At 46.9% G+C, this 21,373-nt stretch overlaps 1 protein-coding gene across 4 annotated transcripts in view; it reads left to right on the top strand.

The window, feature by feature from the left end:
* Rgs6 (regulator of G protein signaling 6) overlaps window positions 1-21,373 on the top strand; it is a 557,159-nt gene that overhangs the window by 442,731 nt on the left and 93,055 nt on the right. For all 4 annotated transcript variants that reach the window (XM_077799511.1, XM_077799513.1, XM_077799512.1 and 1 more), the window contains exon 3: window positions 18,191-18,241. In XM_077799511.1, coding sequence (XP_077655637.1) covers window positions 18,191-18,241 — 51 coding nt within the window. The remainder of the gene's footprint in view (window positions 1-18,190; window positions 18,242-21,373) is intronic.

Genomic DNA, 21,373 nt, shown 5'->3' with positions numbered 1-21,373 from the left:
GCATGATCCAAGGAAGTGGGTGAAGTCATTTGAAGAGAGAGACAGGGAACCTAGAGGCTCACCTTCTGGGGCTGAAGGCAAGGCCCAGGCTATGGGAATCTCCACGCTGGTTTCAGAGCTGCATACAGAAGAGAAAAGATAGGAATATGAGACTTCCAGGAAGAACAATGGAAAGAAGACACAGAACATTTGCTTTAACCAGATCTATCTGCAAAGTTTGCTTGTTGTCCAAAAGCACTGTCCCTCCCTTAGAACTGTGAGCCCATGATGCATCCCTGAGAATCCCACCTTGCCCTTGCTCCTACACCCCACCTCCTCTGGGCAGGTGGGACAGAAGTGTCTTCACCCAGGAGCTTGGATGAGTGGAAGATGTGACCCTGGGAAGACAGTTACATGCTTCCCTGGCTGGGTTTTGGTGGTTATGTTTCTTTAAAAAATTTTAAAAACTGTGATATAGGAATTTGCTTCTAGTAGCCACTTGAAACAGAAGACAACATTAACCACCCTCCACAGTCATAGCCCAGTGTCATCTGGCAGCCACCAGCAGCTTCTGTAGAAGAGGGGGTATCTGTCACCTATCCATTGAGGAGGAGCGTGTGTGCTAAAGAGCCAGTCGGTCCAGCGGGCTCACCTCACCAGGGAATGGAAGTCACAGGGTAGAAATGACTGTTATTCTTCTCTTCACCCTGAGCCCGCCAGATGACCCAATGCATCTTGACTGACAAGAAGAAGGGTCTGGGAAAGTTGAGATGGAGTCAAAGATGATGGATGATTTCCTGCCATGAAAGGAATTCCCATGCTCTGCCTCATTGGTTTTTTGATTGGCCTGTCCCCAGATGTTGCCCCAAAACAGATCGTAGGTTAAAACGGCCCCTCCCAGGCAACTTGGGCACTGGTTGCCCTGTTTCTTAAGGATAGTTCCGAAAGCCCAGTAAAGCCCAACTAAAAAGTTCTTTTTTCCAGGTGCAGTGGTACACGCCTGTAATCTAAGTAGCTCAGAAGATTGAGGCAAGGAGGATCATGAGTTTGAAGCCAGCCTCAGCAACTTAGCAAGGCCCTGAGCAACTTAGTGAGACCCTGTCTTTAAATAAAATATTTTTTTTTAAGAAAGGACTGGGGATGTGTCTCTGTGGTTAAGTGCCTCTACGTTCAATCCCGGGTACCAAAAAAAAAAAAAAAAAAAAGGTCTTAGGTGGGGTTCAGTGGAAGCTCATCTACCTACAATCCTTTCATGGTCCCCTGGAGTCTTCAAGCTCTCTTTGCTTATCTCCTTGATCCTGCCCTCTGCAGCTTCCCAAGCCATCTCTGAGTCATGCTAAATGACATTCTAAGCACTGACTCTGAAGCCAAAGAGCTTGAATTTGAATCCCAAATTTGTCACCTAGTCCACTGTCTTCATCTGTAATATGGGGATAATGACAGTACCTATTTGGTCAGGTGGCTGTGCATATAAATGAGTTCTTATGTATAGAGTACTTGGAACCCTGCCCGGCAAACAATAAGTCCCGTGTAAATGTTTGCTGATAATGTGTCCCATGATTTTGAAGATGATTTCTCATCCTGGAATGCCACCTTACTTGCCTAGCTAATTCCAAATGGCTCTTTAAGGTTCAGCTCAAGGAATACCCCTACAGGTGTGTAGGGCCACTGTCCATGGTCTTCAGCTCCATGCAAAGACATCCACTATGGTGCCCAGTGTGCTGAAGGTCAGTCTTGCTTTACTTGTCTGTCTGCCCCAGGTTGTGAGTCCTTTGAATGTGGGACTTTGTACCAGCAATCAACATAGTCGTAGAACACAGAAGGGTCTCTATGTCACAGGAGTGGGTAAAACCTTACTGAAATCCATTACATTTACATATTTATTTGTTCCCTCCTTCACTCCTTCCCTCACTCGGTAAATATTTATTGAGCCGGGTACAGTGGTGCACACCTGGAATCCCAGCAACTCAAGAGGCTGAGGCAGGAGGATCATGAGTTCAAGGTCAGCCTCAGCAATTGAGTGAGGACATAGCAATTCAGTGAGACCCTGTCTCTAAATAAAATATTAAAAAGGGCTGGAGATGTGGCTCAGTGGTTAAGTGCCCCTGGGTTCAATTCTCTATACCAAAAAAAATAACATAAAAATAAATAAATACACAATGGTGGTCTGTGGGTAGACTCTGTATCAGGCCTTTTATTTCTCTAGCACACAGAGAGAAGGTAGGTTCTGAGTTTCACTGCCCACAGACCGTCTTTAACCAGATATTTCAGAGACCAAAAGTTTTACTGATGTCCAACTGAGTTGTTTCTCTCAAATTCAGAACCCTATTTTAGACTCCAAACTTTGCAACTGGGCTCAGCCAATCCTACGGGCACAGTAGATCTAATGAGTAACTTTCAGCTAAAATAAGTCCAGAAAATGTCCTGCCAAAAGAATTGTTTGGATCCTTTTCGAATCCGTGGCCACAATGCTTTATGAAGATTTTTTATGCAAACTTCTTAGGTATGTTTCCTCAAGATGGATTTGAATGCAAAGTGCTGCCAGTCCTATTTTGAGAGGAATACTTTTCTGTTGAACATGTTGTTGCCCCAAATAACAGAACCACTTTCCCAGATTCCCTCGTAGCTAAGTGTGGTCAAGTAACTAAGTTCTGGCCAAAGATGTGAGCATCAGTTCCCTGTGGCTGCCGCAGTCGACTTCGACAAGGTGAAGTGGCTTGAGACAGGACCAACGCATCTCACATTTCTAAAGCTCAGAGGTCTGACCCAGCCACGCGGCCCTTTCCTGTCTTCAAAGCCAGCAGCTCTCTGGAGTTTTTCTCTTTCTCTCTCTCTCTCTTCCTACCTTCCCTGCTTCTGCCATTGCATCCCTTTCTCTCTCTGAGCACCCACCTCTCTGTCACGAGGACCTTGTGGTTACTTTGGGCCCCCTTGGATAATCTCTCCCTCTTGAAGTCCTTAATATAATCACATCTGCAAAATCCCTTGTGCTCTATAGAGTGGTATATTCATGATTCCAGAGATTAGGACATACGTGTCTTTGAGGAGTCATTCCATCTATCACAATATATAAGTAGAATACAGAACTTTCCGGAAATATGCTTAAGGGAGGTCTATCAAGTGGGAAAGGCATGCTTTTGCCCTTCTGTCTTTCTTCCTCCCTCCTTCCTAAAGCTGGGGTGTGATGGCTAGTGCTTCCTCAGCCATTTGGAACCACCAGGTGACCTTAGAAGTGGAAGACAACCCCGAGAATGGCAGAAGAGAAACATTAAAGCATGGTTCTCCATGACCCCCAGGGAACCCCCTCCACATTTATTCAATCAAATACACCCACATCTTGTTTAAGCCATTACTATTTTGGTTTTGTTCTGTTTTCCTATGATAAACCTAAACCAAACTCCTCAAAACTATACATAACTCTTTTCTTAATAAACCACGAGTCTGGGTCTCACAGTCTACATCTCTGCCTAAGGAATGAGACAGTGTTTTACAAAAGCGGACAGTGTGTTTAACAGGAAGCCACGAGTCCCCACCTTTCCCTCTGCCTGTAAGCTGAGTCCCACAATCTCAATGTTAACCTGGGCTTTTATGCTTTGAAATCTTTCATCGTATTCTACCATCACCCTCCCAGGAGAAGCCAGGTCGACACGGATGGGTTACTGACATACGGAGTCACGATCTTATCTTATTTAAAACAGGGCTGTGTTTTGGCCCCTTCTTCTTTAACATTGCTGTAAACAATCAGCAATAGCAAGAGCAGCATAACTTTCCACACTGGAAATCTGGCCTGTCTATCAAAATTCACGAGTGGCTCTAAGAAGCAATCAAAATCATCAAAGCCAATGTCCTTAAGAAAAAGCAGCCTAGTTATTAGCAACATCAAAACATCAATCACTGATTTGGGCCAGCGTTCTTTACCTGTTCATCAGACACTTATTGAAAATCTGTGCTGTGGCCTCAGGAGACAGGTGCCCCTCTCCTTAAGAACCTCATCACTTTAGTGGAAAGACAGGTTGAGAAATGTGGGCAGCAGGGTTTGTTGTTTTGTTTTATTACAGCCAGCTAAATTCTGTAATCACAGCAGCCGCCCTCCACCAGGGACTCTTCATAACATCTCTCTCCCCTCTTGTTATTTGAGCGGTGTTGTATTTTCTTTATCAATTTTGGCCATTTCTCTTTTTTTCCTCCAGTAGGGGGGACTAAACCCAACGCCTCGTGTATTCTAGGCAGGCGCTTTCATCACTGAGCTACGTCTCCAGACCTTTCTAAAAGTTATTTTTAAAATTTTGAATGTCTCGCTACATTGCTCTGGCTGAATTTGAGATCCTCCTGCCTCAGTCACCCAAGAAGCCAGGATTTCAGGTGTTCTAACAATGTTCTTCATTATTTGCTCTTTCAAACCCAATCTAGTAACTGGTACCTGGAGTAAGTGTGATGATAAGGACGGGACAGGAGGACAGTTGTGATGGGCTTTGTGTTCACTGTCCTGTTACAAGGTTTCCTCATATTGGAGGATTCTCGGCCTGTGCTCTGAGCCCAGCCGTTTCTCTTGGTCTGTGGCTGAGGGGTGTGACAGGAGGATAGCATGTCAGAAGTTGCCTGGCGCTGGTGACTTCTAACACATTGGCATCCAGGCTTGAAGTCATTTCTTCAGCCACACAACTGTGTCCACTGGGAACACAGTGTCTACATGTTCCCAGATCCCACGTGATGTGTCAGGGAGTCTGCTGAGATTTAATGATAGAAAAGCCAGAACACGCGCTTAAGCTGGTTACAAATCAAAAGAGAACCCAGAAGGGGCTGGGGTTGTGGCTCAGCAGTAGAGCGCTCACCTAGTACATGCGAGGCCCTGGGTTCGACCCTCAGCACCACATAAAAAATAAATAAATAAAGTACTTTCATTTTATTTATTACAACTAAAAAATAAATATTTTTTTTTTTAAAAAAGAGAGAACCCAGAAATCCTTAGCTATTTGGCATGGTTGTGGGGTGCAGCCCTCAGGTGCTGTGGACGGTGGTAAGGGTAGAGAGATTTCCCCCTGAATGGAAACAGGAGCAGGGAAAGTGGATGGCAATAGCAGGCTGGTCTGGAGGCTCTGACAGATGGCTCTATTGTGTGAGCTCATTTTTCTTGCTTTGTCCTTAGAGAGGGGAATGAACAGCCATGGTCATAGCTTAGGACCCAGAAGCTTGAAGCTCAGGCACTTCCTGGATGATGGGAAGCTCCCAGTCGAGAATGGCTAGGCCCAGGTTCCCCAGCCAGCTGTGCTGCTTACCAGCCAAGGGCATGCCTCCAAGGGCCCTTCTTGTCCTTCTTTTCTCCCGGGGTGACCTCGTCCAGCTTGTCTGCTTGACTGCTTGAGGTCTATTCCTGCACACCAGTGACTTCCAAATAACATGCCCAGCTCCCTTCTCCTCCAAAATCCAGACTCATGTGTCCAACAGCCACTCAACACCTTCATCTGAACTTCCTGTTGCTCTTAAAGTCCCACAGGTTCTCACAGGGTGCAGCCCCTGGCTTGCAGCTCCCTGCCCCGCCCCATCCTGGGTCTCCTGTCTCTTCGCCCAGCCCGCCCCCTGCTCTCTGGATGGATCGAGCTTGATCCCACCTGGAGATTCAGCAGCAGCTGTCCCACTGTTGGGGATGCTCTTCCTCTATCGATGCACACACTGCAACTTTCTGTCCCTCAGGCCTCTGGGTGAATGTCATCTGCTCACCGCTCAGTCTCAGGGGCCCCCAGTCACCCTCTCCCCTGTCACCCCATTTGAGCTCCATCATTGCACTGCTGCTCTTGTCTTTGTGGGGTTCCTTTATCAATCGACTCCTCCTTTGGGGGTGAGCCTACCGAGAGCAGGGACTGCATCCTTCTTGTTCTCTGCTGCAGCATGAAGAGCGATAGAACTTGACAGATGTCTTATTGAATGAATAAATGAGGAAAGAAAGCAGAAGTCTCCTGAGCCTCAGTTTCCATGGGTGTAAAATGGGAACATCTTTTGAGGTCTTAGGCACCAGGTGACAGTGACATGAGACATGATGCATGTGGAAGCCCTTAGGAGCCCCAGTCTCCTCATTAGGTGTCAATCTACAGTAACAAGGACACCAGGGGAAAGCCTTGCTGAGTAGCAAGACCCTGAGCAACACTTCAGGGATTGGCCTGGATAATGAATGCCTTCTCTCCTGCATGTCTCTGCTGGATTCTCTCCATTCAGCCCTCCAGAGGGTCTCTCCACCTTTCCCACCTGATGGGTGATGCGGGCAGATCACAGGGTAGGAGAGGAAAGTCACACTCTTTATTTCCTGGTTGGCCTTGGCTAAGGCCACCATCCCCTGCTGAGCCCATACCCCTGGGTTCCCACAGCTGCTCCCTCTGGCTGCCTAATGTCACAGACCCCTCCATCTCTTGCTCCCCTGCCCTCAGCCCACCCAGGCCTCGCCCACAGCCCCCTCCACTCTCGCTAACCTGGCATTTAGCCAGCGTCACCCGAGGCTATTTTCTGGGATACATGCACCTGCCCGTGGTGAACTCCGGGGGCTTCCTCTCTTTCCTTCCTTCCCAGCCTTCTACCGCTCAGCTCCAAGACGGTCCCTTAGCCACAGAGGACCAAAATCACAGAGAAGCTTGAAAGAGGAGACATGCTTGGTATCTGGAATGGCTGCCACCCCTCCCCTCCCCTCCTGGCTGGGTTCAGACCCTCTTTTCTTCTCTGCCTTCCTGCAGGCAGCGGGCGCAGGTCACTGGTAGCAGCTGCATGCAGAGCGGCTGAGCCTGTGAGTGATGTCAAGCTGTGACCTGTGCTTCCAGCTTCCCAGCAGAAAAAAAAAAAGAAAACAGTTCTTTCCTCAAACTTTGTTCTTAGCCTAAATGGCACTCTGTCATTTTTCAGGATTTCAAGGGTGGGGACATACTACAGAAGCAATTAGGTGAGGTGTAGGAGCATGAGTGTGTGTGTGTGTGTGTGTGTGCGCGTGTGCGCACACGCAAGCATGTGAGTTGGGCGTGTCTGTATGTGGGTGTGCATGTGTGTGCATGAGCATCTGCATTACTAAGAGATGGGCAGTCACTGTGCACAGATGTTAAGGGGACGGGGCAGGAGGCTGTCCCCCAGGGAGGTGGGTGGGCTGGAGTGAGGGGGTGAAGAGGAGGAAACTGGACCCCTTGCTTCCCTCCCCTCCCCTCAGCTGCCCTTGCTCTCCCTGTGGGAAGCCTGTTACTGTCTGAGAATCTGACCCACAGAAAGCATAGGCAGCCCACATGGAGGACTGACTTGTAGCTTCTAGAAGCTTCCTTGGTCTCAGAGGATGGCTTTGCTTTTCTCTCAAGTCCTGCAAAGCCAAGCCTTGATCCCTACCTCATTGCCCATAGAAGAAATAAAATCAGGACACTGCTGTCTTGGACAGGCAATGTCCTCATGTCCACTCTCCCAGACTGGGCTTCTATCTTATCTTATCGAAGCTGAAGGTTGGAAAGGGCAGACAGGCCCCCAAGGACACAGAGCTGGTAGGAGGGGAGCCAGGATTTACATCTAGGCCACTTGCCTCCTGGCCACTCCTGTGGGAGACCGGGGCTATGGGCTTAGCTGGGCTGGGCTGGGGTGGAGACAGACAGATCTTGAGGTTCTGATATTTTGCCTCAAGAACTAAAAATGATCTGGGAGTGGACACTATGCATATGGAGAAGACCCTGAACTGGCTTTGAAAGGGTGGGTTCATCTATTTGAATGAAACAGAGAAGCTGGACCAGTCTTAGAACTATCCAGGTCTAGAGACCTGCAACCAGGCCTGGCGGGAGGGCCCCGAAGGCTAGATCGTAAATTGAAATCTCTACCCAGGAGAGCAGCTCAAAGACAGAGTCCAGTCTGGGCATTTTGAGGGGTATGTATCAGTAGTGGGTGGAAAAGGAAGGAGGGCCTTCTGGTTGGGATCTTAAATGTCCTCCCCCGTGTGACACAGTCAGGAGACGGGGCCTAGGGGAGGAAGTCATGTCATTGGGGGTGTGCCTTTGATGGGGCTATTGGGACACCAGCCCTTCCTCTCTCTCTCTTTGCTTTCTGGCTGCCATGAAGTGAGCAGCTTTGCTCCACCCTGCACTCCTGACATGAAGTGCTGCCTCACCACAGGCCCCAAAACAATGGCGCCTACTGACACCTCTGAAACCATGAACCAACACTAACTTTATAAATTGCTTACCTCAGGTGCTTTCTCATAGCAATGGAAAGCTGACTAACATGGGAAGTGGGGGGTATGTCAGTGCCAGGGACCACACTAAAAGTCTACCTACATCTCATTAGAACCCTCCTATGGCAGAATCTGAGGTGGAGACCACAATTGGCCCCATTCTGCAGATGAGCAAACCAGGGCTCAGAGTGCAGCATCAGTAAAATCTTTGCCCAAGAACCCGTCCGTACACAACTGTGCCTGGAACAGGACTTGCTGCACCCCATGAAGGGCACATGGCTCTACTTCCCAGGTGGTAGCAACTGCAGTGCACTCTGCAGACTTCCAGCCTTGGAGCATGCTGTGTGGGTGGGCAGGTCAGATTCCTACAGAGCGATTGCAGTCCGCAGCCCAAGGTCTAAGAGGTAGTTTATGGCCCTCTTTTCCTGCTTCCCTCAAAAAAGCCTTGGCTGCCCCCCCCCACCAAAATTAATTGAAATATAAAATGCTCAAAAACCCCTTTTCAGATTCAAATTTGCACAGGTGAGGTGACCATTAGACCTCACTACAAGGCAGCGGCACCCCCAGCCCCCAGGTCCCTCCAGTCGTCCCTCTCAGGAGCCCTTAGAACATTCATGATGCTTTCTGATGAGGACGCCTGGCATCCAATCCCTTGTCTCCCAAAGCAGCTCTGCTTATTTGTTTTTCATTTCTGCCTTTTAGTAGGAGGCAGTCATCAGTGGCCAGCCACCCTCAGGGAGCGGGAGGTCCGCCCACAGTGGCAGCCAGCCTCCATTCCCCTGCACAGAGGCCTAATCAATGCAGCCAGGGCCAGCCTTGCCTTTAATAAGCAGATCTTGCAGCTAAATCCTGCTCTCTGCCTCGCCCTGGATACTTTTGATTGACAAAACTAATCTCTCCTCCACCCCCACCTCTGCCGCTGCCCGCATCCTCTTGCAAATCATGTACTCAGCTGCTGACAATTAGATATAAGACTTGGGATTCAGCTCGGGAGGGTTATGAGGTGATGAATCAATCGTGGGGGCTTGGGTGAGATAACAAACGGGGGGGGGGGCATCTCAGGCACCTCCCTGCAGCCCTCAGAGCCTCCTGCTTGATTTATGAGTTGGTAATAACCTCGCCTGGTCTCCTGCCCCTATTATTTTTCATAATGCACAGGGAAGCTTTAAATTTCAGAGAATGGGGAGGCTCAGAGGCTGAACAGGGGGAGGTAACACTGGGGGAGCCCTGCCCAGAGTTTCCCCACAGCCAATTGTCTTTTGGCTTGCGAGCAGTGGGTCACCAAGGGGTGCAGCTGTCACATGCTTATAGAGGCCAGCAAGCCGGTTTGCTGGACTCCAGGGAGGTGGCCCTGGCAGACCCTGGTTTAGCACTGCATGTGGCGGAGCCTGGGTATCACTAGATCCAAAATCATCATCAGTGTGTCTGAATGTCATTCCTCCAATCTGTTCAAAACCAAGTCAGAGTGGCTCAGAGGCCTTCCTGATAGGGGGAAAGCACACCCTGGACCCAAGTCAGAACAAGACAGCACCAACCTGCAGTCTAGAAGCCAGTAGAGTGGAGGGGACAGGCCAGGTGGTAGGAGTGGGCTGTCTTTCAGCCCAGAAATGGAGTTGAACTCACTTGAAACTAATGTCTGAAATATGATATGTCAAGAGCCGTGTAAGATTTTGAACAACCAATAAAAAAAAAAAAAAAAAGAAATGGAGTTGAAGACGGTGTTTGTTAAGCAAAAAGAAGACTTGGAATTGCCGCCTAAGCTTTTTTAAGTATTAATTTGTTGAGACTTCTTTTTTTTTTGGCATTAAATTTTTTTTAATTTTTTTATTCTAACTTGTTATATATGACAGCGGAATGCATTACAATTCTTATTACACATATAGAGCACACTTTTTCATCTCTTTGGTTGGACACAAAGTACTGTCACACCATTTGTGTCTTCATACATGTACTTAGGGTGATGATGTCCATCTCATTCCACTGTCTTTTCTACCCCCATGTTCCTACCCTTCCCCTCCCACCCCTTTGCCCTATCTAGCATTTGTGTTGAGACTTCTTTTTTGAGAAAAGATGTGATTTTACTAAAAAAAAAAAAAAAAAAAAAAAAAAGGAATTTTCACCTGAAGCAGTGTTTGTAAAATGCCCATTGAGGCCTGGCATTGGTTCATTATTTTTTTCCTCCACATTTTTTTATTGGAGAGTTATGGTCGTACATAATGATGGAATTTGTTGTTACATATTCATACACGCACAAAACATTACAATACAATTTGGCCAGTGTCACTCCCCAGTACTTCCATTCTCTCTCCCTGCCTCCCACTCCCTGGTTGGTGTTGGTATATAACGAAGTTTTTCATGGGTCACAAAAATTGAGAAAAAAAGATTTTAATGGAGTGAATATGAGTGAATATGTGTGATATGAAATATATGAATACAATTTGATGAATACACTTTATTAAACCCCAACTCGACACCAGGTGGTCGCTCCATGCCAGACATAGAACAGTGTGACTGAGTCCCACCCCTCAGAGCTGTTATTCAGTGGGGGATATGATATGGGTTAAATTGTCCCATGCCCCCAAAATTCATATGCTGAAGTCCTATTCCTCAGAACCCAGAATGGGACCTTATTTGGAATTACAGTCCTTGCAGATATAATTAGTTAAGCTGAAGTCATTAGGGTGGGCCTTCATCCAGTGACTGGTGTCCTTATAAAAAGGGGAAATTTGGACAATGAGACATGCGTGCAGGAGGAAAGCCATTTGAACATGGAAGCGGAAATTGGGGCAGCGCATCTCCAGGCCCAGAGCACCACATTGTGCCAGGCGACCATCAGCGGCTGGGCCAGGGGCGCGGTGGACTGTGCAGCACGTTGGTCTTGGACGTCCAGCCTCCAGAACTGTGAGAAAGCAAATTTCCATAGTCTCAGCCACGCAGTTTGTGACAGTTTGGCAGTTCTGGCAGCGGACCACAGGCCAGGGGGCAGACACCACTCTGCTGTGAGGAAGGAGGAGGCAGGGGCATTGCCCTGCAGGGGAATGGAGCATGGTGCACTCTGGGAATGGAAGGACCATCCCAGGGGCTTCAAGAGGAGGGGGGTTGGGAAGCAGGATGGAGGGATGGACAGGGACCAGCACACTCAAAACAGGAAAGATGCTGACTCCCTTATGTTCACTGAACCACACTGGGGCCAGGGCGCCTCCTCCGCTTTCCTCCCACCCTGACTTTCCAGGAAATATCTGCAAGGAGCAGCAAGGTCAAGGGCCCACACAGGGGTCCCAGTCATTCTACGAGGCCTCACCACTCTCCCAATGACTACTGTCCTATGACTACTTTCTTTTTTCCCCTCTCTGTCCAAGAAGCTGGGCATCCACAGACCTTTCTTAAAAGCATCCAAAGATATTTTGAGACTCTCCCAGGACTTAAATGAAGAAGTAGCCAAGGTGACACAGGAATTCCACTCACTCCCAGCCACGCAAATGACCGGATGAGACAAGGGGCTTCAATGAGGTCCCGCAACTCGGACGGACTCTGCCCGTAGTCAATGTGCATCAGTGCCCACTGCGGGCCAGGCACTGTGCTAAATCCACGCATGAAGCAGTTCCTGTGACCCTACAGCCCCTGCGGCAGGTCCCATTATTACTCTCCTCTTTTTCCTATAACAAAATGAAGGTGCTGAGCCGATAGAAGAGCTTTGAATTTACGGGCCATTGCAGCAAGATCATGAGCCAGGCTTTGTGAAGAGGGTTTTATGGACATAAACTTGTTTTATCCTGCAGGTAGGTGTAGGTATTTCCTACAGTGGACCTATGAAGAAATGGAGATTGGAGTGCATGTTGGCGGAGGGACCTTCTCAGGGTCCCCAGTTTATAAGTGACATACTACAAGTGGCACTCAGGTCTGCTCAGCTTAATCATCACTGTGCATCATTGTTTCCTGTGCCTATAAGTGAGCATTAAATTTGTCACAACTTTCCTTGGGAACAACTCCAGCCCATTGACCAAGCAATACTACTCAAGAATCACACCACTATTTCTTCCGCCTCTCTTTCTTCCTTCCTGCCAGCTTTCATTAATACCCAGTCTCCAAATCTCAGTTCCACATTCCCCTTCAATTAAGCTTTCTTTTCGAGCTGACTGTTGTAATTTTTATTGTTTTTTTTTTAACTAAGTCATGAAAGAACACCAAAACTAATACAGACTGCCCTACTTAGAATATCCTTCCATTCATTCACACAATGAAGACGATAATAATCTATTTAAAGCATGAAATTGTTATGGTAGGATTATTCCTGGAATACAGAAAGTACTCGATAAATTATTTCTTCAATAGCTAGTAATAGTGGTAATTCTTTGGGGGGTGGGTACTGGTGATTGAACCCAGGGCCCTCAACCACTGAGCCACACCCCCAGCCCTATTTTGTATTTTATTTAGAGACAGGGCCTCACTGAGTTGCTTAATGCCTTGTTTTTGCTGAGGCTGGCTTTGAACTCAGGATCCTCCTGTCTCTACCTCCTGAGCGGCTGATTACAGGCATGCATCACTGCGCCCAGCGGTCGTGGTCATTATTATTACCACTAAATTAATGTCTCTGCATCAGAAAATAATTTGATACAGAATATCGGTTTTATGAATATTTTTCTCACATACCACTTGGAAAGTCATTAGGAAATAAGGAAGGTGGAATGGTAAAAATGAAAATAATATTTGGCATGAAAAGGCCTGGATTCCAACCCTGGCTCTAAAATGTAATTATATGTCTCCGCCTAATTTTTAAGATGGTTATGATAATGATCATATTTTACATAATTATTGTCATAGTTTACATAACTACATGATATGTGATAACCCAGGAATGGTCACCAACCCCTCTTCACAAACACTGGCACCATGTGATTGATGAGTGGCATGAAGCTGTCCTCTCTGCAAGTGTGTGAAAATCCCAAGGCAGATGTGGTCATGACCTTGACTGAGGAGTAGGATGAGCTCTCTCCCTGCAGAAGCCTTCATATCTTTCCTTGGCCTCCAGAAACATTTTGCTCAAGGGAAATGGGAAGGGTGGATAATTAGCTTATCAATTGCTCCAGTTGTCAGTATTATGATATATATAATCTACCAGGTTTCTGGTAACTTGAAATTTGCAGATGATGGCAATCAGTCTTTGGTCGGCTTTGCATAATTTGACTTGGGCTCCTATCGATCCACTACTTTGGGAAGAATAGGGAAGTTTCACACTAGGATCTCCTTGGCTTCCAACTTATGAGTATCCTCATCAAATGCCAAGTCTTTGAAGAAGCTTAAAACACCTGGAGGCAAAATCCAGAATTTTATAATAAGCTTCCCCCACCAACATGAGAAACAGAAGCCCCTAAAATATTAGAAGATCTTGCCAGCTTATTCAAATCTGGTTTTATTGATCTAGAGGAAATACAGTGTGAGAACTCAGCAGAGGAGATCACAACGTGTTACTCTACCCAAGTAAACAAGTAAACACAAGGGATGAGTGCAGGTTGTTATCTGTGGTCCAGGACAGTGGGCGAGCAGCACCAGGGTCGACTGAAGTCCACTCAGAGCTTCCAGGGGCAGCAGGTGGCCAGAGAGAGGGACCAGCTCAAAGCCCAAGTCCAGCATCACAACTGAGCCTCTCTCTTCTCACCCTTGGAGAGTCCCGCTCATTCCCCTCTGCCCTTTCCCCAGAAAGCAGAAAGTACCCAGGACCTGAGTGTGGGATGGGGGAATGGGGGGCTCCAAGTTCCCATACCCTCTCCAATTCTCTCTACTCTTTATAATAAAAAGCATTTTTGTCAGTATAACAGAGCATATAAATGCTCTATAAACTTCAAGCAATACAGAAATTTTTAAAAAGAAGATATTTACCATAATGTGATGCCTCACGCTGCCCAAGATACCCTAACTTAACAATTTAAAGACACTTCCAGACTTTTCTTCATTTCTGTGTATATTCATACACACATAATTAATAGAATATAAATGGAATGCCGCGCACGGTGGTGCCCAGCTGTAATGTCAGTGGCTCAGACTGAGGAGGAGGATCATGAGTTCAAAGCCAGCCTCAGCGAAGGCAAGGCGCTAAGTGAGATCCTGTCTCTAAATAAACTACAAAATAGGGCTGGGGATGTGGCTCAGTGGCCCAGTGCCTGAATTCAATCCCTGGTACACCCCCTTCCCCCAAAAAAGAATATAAATGGAAATATTTTTCTGTTGTAAAAATGTAATTTTACAACATATTATGTTCTTAACATGCTTTCCTACTTAATATAGTAGGTGTTCAATAAAAATTTATTGTATAAATGAGCCATAATTTACTGATTCAATCCCCTGTTGGAGGACTTTTAGGTTGTTTACAGCCATTCAGTAAACATGACTATATATAAAAAGATATGGTTGAGGAGCTGGATTTGTGGCTCAGCGGTTGCCTAGCATGTGTGAGGCACTGGGTTCGATTCTCGACAACACATATAAAATAAAATAAAGGTCCATCAACAACTAAAAAAAATTTTTTTAGACGGTATGGTTGAAATACAACAGGTACAGAAACCAATGCCTAGCTGCCTTAGTAATTACATGTGTAAATATACTAATAAAACACAGGTGCTGTGGAGAAGGAGCTTGCGTGCCCTCTGGTGTATTTCATGGAGATCCCAGGAATATGTTAATAAATTAGCCTCAAAAAAGACAACTTTCAGACAAGTGTTTGGGGACTTGGGAATAAGGGGTAGCTCTCCCACGTCGCACAACATATAACACACTGTTAAGGTGTTATATTGTCTTTAAGAGCTCAGCACGGCAGCTCAGCTAAGATAAGCACCAAAATCCAACAGTCCTGACGAAGGGCAACAACTCATTTTAGATAGAACAGGAAAGAAAATCTGCTTCAAGTTCTTTTTAGGAGAGGAAGGGAGGAACCGTTGGGGGTTGGTGTGGGGTGAGGGAAGGAGAGAACAGGAAATGCAAAATGCTGTTTCCTCCTGGTGATTTGGACGGCTCTTGTGGGATTCCATGGTGCTGGGTGGCAAGGCTTTTAAAAGACATGATACTACGACAGATTGACTTCCTTGACTGGTTCCTGGGCCTCAACACACAATGGTTCGCTTCCTGCCACAAGCCTGAGGCTCGGCCACTCCTGGATCAGTCCCAGGGAGCCTGAGACACCCCACAGCAAGAGAGCAAGGATGCCCCGTCCCTGGGCATTGCCATCGCGTTTGCCAAAAGTCTACCCCACAGTGTCCACGGAGTGTAGGGGGCAGCAGTGAGGTTAGTGACATGGCAGGTTGAGCGCAGTGGCTCACGACAGCCCTGGGGCACAGCTCAGCCCTTGCCTGGGCCTGAGGACAGTCACACCAAGCCCCGGATGAGACTGACTCTCATGGTGGCTGTGCCAGGGACAGGACACCCCACTCTGTGGCCCCCACAATGCCAGGGGGAAAGAGGAAAGGGGCTTTTTTGACTTTTCCTTCTTTGCAAAAAAAAAAAAAAAAAAAAAAGTGCTTCAATGGGACCCTGTAGGTCTGTGAACACAGTCTGGGCGCTGGTGGACAGAGAGGACAATAGGCCAAGGACCCCGTGCGTAATGCCAGGAGGTAGAAACCCAGACCACGGTGGTGCCGGAGACTGGGGTTGGGGCGGCGGGGGAGCGGATGCGATAGCAAGGAAGGAGTTTCACTGTGAATGAATACTAATTAGTGACATGGATATTAATGATGACAGTAATTAACAGGGGAAAGGAAGGGCTGTCATTGTCCCAGGGTGAGTAATCAATCTTGGCAGGTGATAAATAATGGTTCGGCAAGCTCAGCAGAAAGATAATCCGCTGGCCCCGGGGAGAGCCGGAGTGATGCTGGCAACCTCGCGGTTTCCAGGCAACCCACAAAAAAGAACTATTTTTCTTTTGAGGAAAAAAAAAAAACAGGTTAGTGCCTCACCCCGACCCCCAACTTGGGATTACAGTTCTTATTTGATTTCTGCTTTGTTCTTCATTTCCTAGGACAAATGTCGAACTTGTGTAATTTGGAGGAAATGAACATGCACGCACGCATGCGTGTACACACACACACACACACACACACACACACACACGCATGCACGCACGCGCGCGCGCGCACACACACACACTCTTTGTGTCAAAATGCAAATGAATCAGTGTGTTTCTGGTCCAAGGGTTAGCTCATAGATGCCATCCGGGAGCAGGGGTGGGAAGCTTAGAAGTCCCTCTTTTGAGGTTGAAATGCAGGGACATTGAAAGGATGGGGTCAGGGGAGGCTGGACCTGGGGAGAGCCCAGGAAGAGTGGGGTGGACCCTGGCAGCCCTACAGAGCGGCTAGGCCACCTTCCTCAGAGCCAGAGAGAATCAGAGGTCCAGATGCTGGAGCTGGCACGGGTCCCACTGCTGGCCACCAGTCAAATCTCTGAGGAATTTGATTTCTGGGAAAAGGGAAATGCTGGGTTAGCCCCTCTGCTGGGTCTCCAGTGGGCCAGCAGGGAGTCTGACCCAGCAGAGCGACTGGCAGACCCTGTCCCTGGCGCCAAGGCCCCCGATCCTAGCAGGACTCGGTAGCTGGAGATGACGCTCCTTCCAGGCTGTTTCCATCCAGCATTCCATGCTGAGGTGACAAAGCCATCTTCAATGGTCCACTCACTGTAAAGTGAGATCTTTGAGTGACAAGTCGTTATGGGACCTTCCAGGAAATCAGACTCTTCCACTCTCCTGGGCCGCGTCTCTCTTAGAATGTGGGTTCTAAGTGTACGTCTCCAAAGGCAGGCAAAGAAAGGGACATATTCAAAGGACCGTGGCCAAAATGGTGAGGAGCTCCAGGTCAGGCGAGGCCGCCCCCGCCCTCAGGGATCCAGGCACGTTTCCCCTGGAGAGAGACCTCAGTGGTTCCCCAGGACAGTCCAACATCCCAGTGACTGGTCTCACTCAGTGATCCGGTCTGGGGTCAGGTTTGATTTTCTCTCGTTGGAGAGTAAAACTAAGGCCAAAGGAGGGAAGGGAGAGAGGGGGCAACTTTCCATTCAGAGAAATCAAGGACCCCTTACCTGGAACAGGCTGGTGAGTGGGGAATTTGTGAGTTCCCAGGTGCTAGGTTTTTTCCCCAATGCAGGTGACAGCACCTGTTATCCAGGGTGTTGTGAATGGGGTGAGAGAGTGCACAAGTCCCTGCTGACTCAGGATTTTATATTTGTTAAGATAACACTGGATGCTAAAGCAGATTAAACCTCCAAATTCCGTGGGCTTAACCCAGTGAAGTTTAATTCTAGATCAAGTAAGAGCCTCCAAGGAGCCTTTAATTTTCATGGTTGGAACCAGAGCTCCTTCCATATTGTGGCTCTGCCTCCCTCAGTTCTCAGGTGCTCTCCATCCAGTGGTGGGGGAAGGGAAGGGGGTTGGAGGGTGGGGGCTACCTACGGGTCTCTATGGTCTAGGTCTGGAAGCTGCTGGTGTCATTTTGATTCACATTCCTTTGGTAGAACTTGCTCCACACCCAGCTTCAGGGGAGTCTGGAAATACAGTCCCGCTCAGGCCCAGTGGTAGAAGGAAGAGGTTTTGGTGAACACATGGAAATTTCCGCCACAGACCCCCAGGGGCACATGATTCAAGATGGGCCCAGGCCAGAAGAGATGAGAGAGTTTCACAACGCTGTGAGGTCACCTGTGTCAGGCAACCCTTGTCGGTAAAGGTAGGAAGCTGGAGAGTCCTCAGGCAGTGCTCTGGGGGCCCGCGTGATGAAGTCACCCTCCCATCTTTATTCCCCGGAAGCCTTCTGTAATTTCTCCCTAGAAATGTGGATATAACTAACCTGAGTCATCCAAAGTGAAATATTTTTTTTGGAAAAGAAAGTAACTGAAAATGTACCAGTGGAAGAAAAGGGTTGAGTAAGGATGGAAAAATATTCAATATGATCCGCATCTTAGGTGGGCTGATTAAAATTAGGACTCTCTCGGGTAAACACGTTTCTTCTGTCACAGGCTTAAACACCCATGAGGCCTTCAGTGGAAACTGCTTTGTCGTTGCAGGTACTGACGTTGTGCAGTGGCTCATGAAGAACCTGTCCATCGAGGACCCAGGTACTTGACCCTTGACCCCTGGTACCAGCAAACTGGGATCTCTCCTGCCTTCTCCCGAGAGAACTGGGCTTACCCATGTGAATTGCCGGATGTGAAATCACTCTATTTACAAATAAAATGAATATATTTTTCTCCACTGAATATCGATCTTCAAATTTAAATCACCCTTTGAGGAAATGAGCAACTATTTAGAATGCCAAAGAGCGCGATACATGAACGTGTGAAATGAGATGAATTCTCGTTAGCTGCGGCAATTAAAGATAAGTTGTGGCACTGTCACTGAACAGCCTTCTAGAGCCAGCTCTTAAAATTAGATTGCCTGATCCACAATTAAGATGTTTAATTATTTGCTAAGACGCCTTCTGTTATTTTATTTATTTTTTATTTTTGCTTCTTGCAAGAAGTGAAGGAATGGTAGTTTGTTTTTTTGTTTTGTTTTTTTAATTCTAATTGTGCATTTCAATGAGGAGAATCCTGCCAAAACAACAACAAAACCCTGGCTAATAAGACAGTTTCCAAATCTGTCATTCCCCCCCCCACCCACCCAGGAAAGAAGCAGGAAAATTTACTTTCAAAGCATAATTAGGAAATGGGAGGACGACTCCAAAAAAATGAAAATTCTACATAAGTAGAGCTGATTATCCACATGCTATTAGTTAATCATTTTTTAATTGATCCTACACTCCCTCGGTCTTGCTTAACCGGGTATTCTTGATGCCCAAAGGTCATGCTGATGAAGTTCCACTGATGTGAATCCAGGCTGATGTTCTTGGTGGACACTGGCACTGATGGGAATTATCTGCCCCAGTTTAAGTGGTCCTCAGTCACCATGCTTTCTGAGGGTTTTGTGGGGGTTTTTTCTGAGTGCCCACCCTCGGTGTCTGACCTTCAGATGTGGTTCCTTGCTGGGATCAGGATGTCATCTCTGACATTCTTGCATGTTAACCTGACCGTCCTGATCTGCTGTTGACTATGAATCCATTTGTCTTCAGTTCAGTTAAATATGGTGGCTGGAAATCTGAGTGCCAGGAAAGTGGGTCATTGGTGGAAGTGACCCTAGGCCTCTCACTATTGTTCAGTGACTGCTTACCACTAGCAAGAATCCTTAATTCTGGTCAAGTTCTTTCTTAGTGCACCAGAGAAAAATTATAAATGCTAGAGTCCTTTTAAAGGGTAGAACCCACCTATGTGCTTTCCCTCTGCAGCCTGGATGTCCAAGTATCCATTCATGAGACTGGACGGGATAAGCAGCCATCAGCAACCACCAGTTTGGTGACATTTATTTGATGATGGCGGTCTTTTCAAAGAGCACTGGTTTTATGTCATTGTTCTTTTGGTTTTGTTTTTGTTGCCGTTGTTGTTTGGTAAAAGTAGTTGTTTACTTAACTTACAAACCAAAGGAGACTTTAGAACAAATGAAGATTTGAATAACTCTTAACTCTGGCAGGACTTCATTTTTTTTTTTTTAAGCAATTAAAAATACAGTGAAATCATCGACTGGGGTTGTGGCTCCGTGGCCGAGCACTTGCCTAGCATGTGTGAGGCACTAGGTTTGATCCTCAGCACCACATAAAAATAAATAAATAAAATAAATATTTCCAACTACGACTAAAGAAAAATAATTTTTTTTTAAAAAAGTAGTGAAATCAGCAGAAAACAAATAGTTTGTAAAACTAAAACACTTTCGTTTTTTTTATTTGTTCTTTTTAGACATATATGACAGTTGACATATTATACATACATGGAGTCTAACTTCCCATTCTTGTGGTTGTGCATGATGTGGAGGTAAACTGGTCATGGACTCATATATGAAAGTTATGTCCAGTTCATTCCACCGTCTTTCCTATTCCCATTCCCCCTCCCTTTCCTTCATTCCCCTTTGTCTAATCCAGTGAACTCCTATTCTTCCCTCCCCACCCTCTTATTCTGAGTTAGGATCTGCATATTGGAGAGTACATTCAGCCTTTGATTTTGGAGGGGGATTGGGTTATTTCACTTAGCATGACAGCCTCCAGTTCCATCCATTTACCAGCAAATGCTATAGTTTCATTCTTCTTTATGGCTGAGTAATATTTCATTGTGTATATGGACCACATTTTCTTTACCCATTCACCTATTGAAGGGCACCTAGTTTGGTCCATGGCTTCGCTATTGGAACACTGGTTTCTTTACTCTTCTGAAATAATCATTGTATTTTTGATACATATTTTATTTTATTGTTTCTTATTATTGTTATTTTGAAAACTCTATCGGGGTAGTAGGAGGTGAGAATGCTCTGGGCCTCATGAGGAGTTTCGGTGCTGGGCCTGTCTGTGAAGGTCTGTGAGACTCCAGTGCCCAGGGGACCTGGTTTGGGCTTCTGAGTGGCTCAGGATTGGCCAGCTGGTACATAAGGAGGCAGACGAGGTGACACAGCACCTGGGGAGCGAGGCATGTCCAACACCTGCCTGCAGCTCCTCCGTTTCTTCTCTTTTGCCAAATTTCTGAGTAAAAACCTTTTTTCAAAGAGTTTAAGCATAAGCTCTAACACGGGTGGCATGAAGACCACCTTGTTCCTGTATCTTTTTCTTTTGTCCCTGGGAAAGGAGCAGTTGCAGCTGAGGAGGAAGCGTCCCCTCTTGCTGGACCCATTATTCTTGAAGCACACAGTGGGCCTTCCATTTCAGCAAGTCTGTGTCCACAGACTCCACCAACCTGGTGGAAAACAGTCAAGGGGAAGGAAACAGCCCCTGTACTAAACCCGCACAGACTTCGCTTTCTGCCATTATTCCCTAAACGACACAGACTGACAACTAGCAGCATACCGTGGACGTGATATTTGGCATTATAAGTAATCTAGAGATGATTTAAAGTATAGGGAGAATGCACAGAGGTTATACACAGATATTATGCCGTTTTATACAAGAGACCTGAGCACCCACAGCTTTTGTATCTGCTGGAGTCCTGGAATGAATCCCCCACAGTTACCCACAGTTACCGAGGGGCAGCTGTTCAGAACTTAAAAAGCAAACTGGTCGTCCCAAGGAGTAAGACTCCATGCATCCTGAACCCACCAGTTGTAAGTGTACACGTCTCCCAAAGGGGAATAGATGATTCTCAATAAGTAGAGCATCTGGATCAGATTCAACCTCT

This window comes from Urocitellus parryii, chromosome 6 (genome assembly GCF_045843805.1).
Source record: "Urocitellus parryii isolate mUroPar1 chromosome 6, mUroPar1.hap1, whole genome shotgun sequence".
NCBI lineage: Eukaryota > Metazoa > Chordata > Mammalia > Rodentia > Sciuridae > Urocitellus > Urocitellus parryii.
The sequence above is the reverse complement of the archived record's forward strand: the minus strand, read 5'-3'. Positions and strand labels throughout refer to the sequence as shown.